The 2062-nt window shown below is 37.1% G+C and overlaps 1 protein-coding gene across 1 annotated transcript; it reads right to left on the bottom strand.

Annotated features, from left to right (window-relative positions):
* Positions 1 to 336: 336 nt before the first annotated feature.
* On the bottom strand, positions 337 to 1257 carry LOC124371810 (MFS-type transporter clz9-like). Its single transcript, XM_046830165.1, has one exon. The coding sequence runs from the start codon at positions 1255 to 1257 to the stop codon at positions 337 to 339; it is 921 nt and encodes a 306-aa protein (XP_046686121.1).
* Between the last annotated feature and the right edge of the window lie 805 nt (positions 1258 to 2062).

The following is a 2062-nucleotide window of genomic DNA, read 5'->3' as shown; positions in this document are numbered from 1 at the left end:
AACAGGTCTGAACTGTTGAGGAAGCACATCGGTGCATTCGGCAGCAACGTAATCAGCTTCTGTGAAAACATCTTGGTTTAGTGGCACAATGCCACACTTGCGAAATCCGTTTATAGCTGTGGCTGGAGTTGCTGCCTTTTAAAAAAGCTTCTCCAAGAAGTCGGCCCACTTGAAACTGGGTCACAACCCTTCCAGGATTGTTTTTTAGAAATTTTTCAATAGCTTGAACATAGAATGTATTGAACGGACCCATAAACGAGACATCTAAAGGCTGCATTTTGTGCGTACAATGTGGCGATAAAACAAACAACGGTTGTATGGCTCTCCCTTGCCTTTTCAATAAATGCCAGGTTTCTTTGCATGGGTTGAATGACCGTCTAAGATTAACAAGACTGGGTCGGAAGCTGACGGTTTGGCATGAGTCAGAAAATGCTCAAACCACTGAAGAAAAATCTCGCTTTGCATCCATCCAGATGGGTGACAGACAACCATAGTTCCTGGTGGAGCACCATCTTGAAGTTCTGCTTTCATCCTAAGTCTTGGAAAAATCACGAATGGCGGAATAAAGTACCCTCCAGCTGACATACACACAACAAAGGTTGATAGCTGACCTCTTTCAGCCGATGTCAATGTACCAACTTGACGCCTACCCTTAAGAGCAAGAATCTTGGAGCTCTTAGACTGAACAGTCATGAGACCTGTTTCGTCAACATTGAAAACCCTGTGCGCAGGGTGGAATTGCTTCTCTTGAACATCCTTAAGGATATTAAAAAACCTTGTCACATTATGTTTATTAAATGCCTGAGCCCTTGCTGCAGAAGTCTGCTCTGGTTTCCTTAAACTAATTTCGGGGTGCCGATCTCTGAATCCAGCAACCCAGTCTAAGCCAGCCAATTTTTTTTCACGGTTAAAATTGTTTGGAATGCCATTTTGTACAGCTAGGTTGTACGCTAATGACCGCAAATCTAAAATGGTGACTCCAAAGAATCGGACCTCTAGATCTAATACGTGTCGCACCAATTCTGCTTCTTGTTCTTCTGTGAACACAGGTCGGTATTTTCCTAGTACCTTTTTGTTGCTTTTTGCATCGACATTCTTATCAAGGACCCTCCTCTTTAGAGTGTTTCTAGGAACAGAGAAAATTTTTGCAGCAGTTGAATACGCCATTCCATCATTTTTAACAGCTTCAATAGCTCTCTGCATCGCAGCTGCATCCCATGATTGCTGCTGGGTTTTCCTCACGTATTTGTAAACCATTTCCAAATCTAAAACAAAAAATCTAAGTTGGCTTCCTAGTATATGAAATTATATCAATATAAGTATTAATTTTGCTTTTTTTTGTTGCTCTCTTACAATGTTTAGTAGGCATTATAAAAGTTGTTACATAGGTTACTAGGCATATAATTAAAATTTAAATATATTATACTAAGTTAGGTATATAATAATAAATATGTTGCCTGTTACTGTCATGCCTATTAAATATTTAAATCAGATATATAGACGTAAAACAGCCTATAATGTGGGTAAAATAATAGTAAACTCTTGTTTAATCTATAACATATTATTATTAAGCAATGTACATTGCTAACTACGATATTCAATAACACTATGTAATATAATATTGTTAAATATAAAAGGTTTTATAACACAGCCATTCTTTAATACACTTTAACGGTTTTGCACGAAATCAAATCCGATAACATTTATTTAATTACAAAAATTAGAATTTACATACTATACTTCAGAGTAGCATAACATTAAGAGAATAATAATAATGGATTGTATGAATATCCCAATAGAAACAATCACGGGCAAAGTGGACATCTTGGCCACTTTGCCCACTTGCCTGAATGGCCATTTTGCCCTAAGCGACGCCATTAATTTGGATCGCTCTACAACAAAATCAACTGAACCTATAAACTCAACTGAAAACATAAAACTAAGGGTAAATGTATACGTTTCTTAAGCAATGTGCTTGATAAACCTCGGGGAATCAAAATATAAATACAAAAAATATAGTATTAAAGTACATACCTTAGATCACCAGTAGGAAAAATCACTG

This window comes from Homalodisca vitripennis, unplaced genomic scaffold, assembly GCF_021130785.1.
Source record: "Homalodisca vitripennis isolate AUS2020 unplaced genomic scaffold, UT_GWSS_2.1 ScUCBcl_2042;HRSCAF=6406, whole genome shotgun sequence".
NCBI classification, from domain to species: Eukaryota; Metazoa; Arthropoda; class Insecta; order Hemiptera; family Cicadellidae; genus Homalodisca; species Homalodisca vitripennis.
Note: the sequence above shows the minus strand (reverse complement) of the source record. Positions and strands in the feature narration are given on the sequence as shown.

Coding starts and splice junctions, on each gene's coding strand:
- LOC124371810 (XM_046830165.1), bottom strand. CDS start 1,257: ATGGTTTACAAATACGTGAGGAAAACCCAGCAGCAATCATGGGATGCA.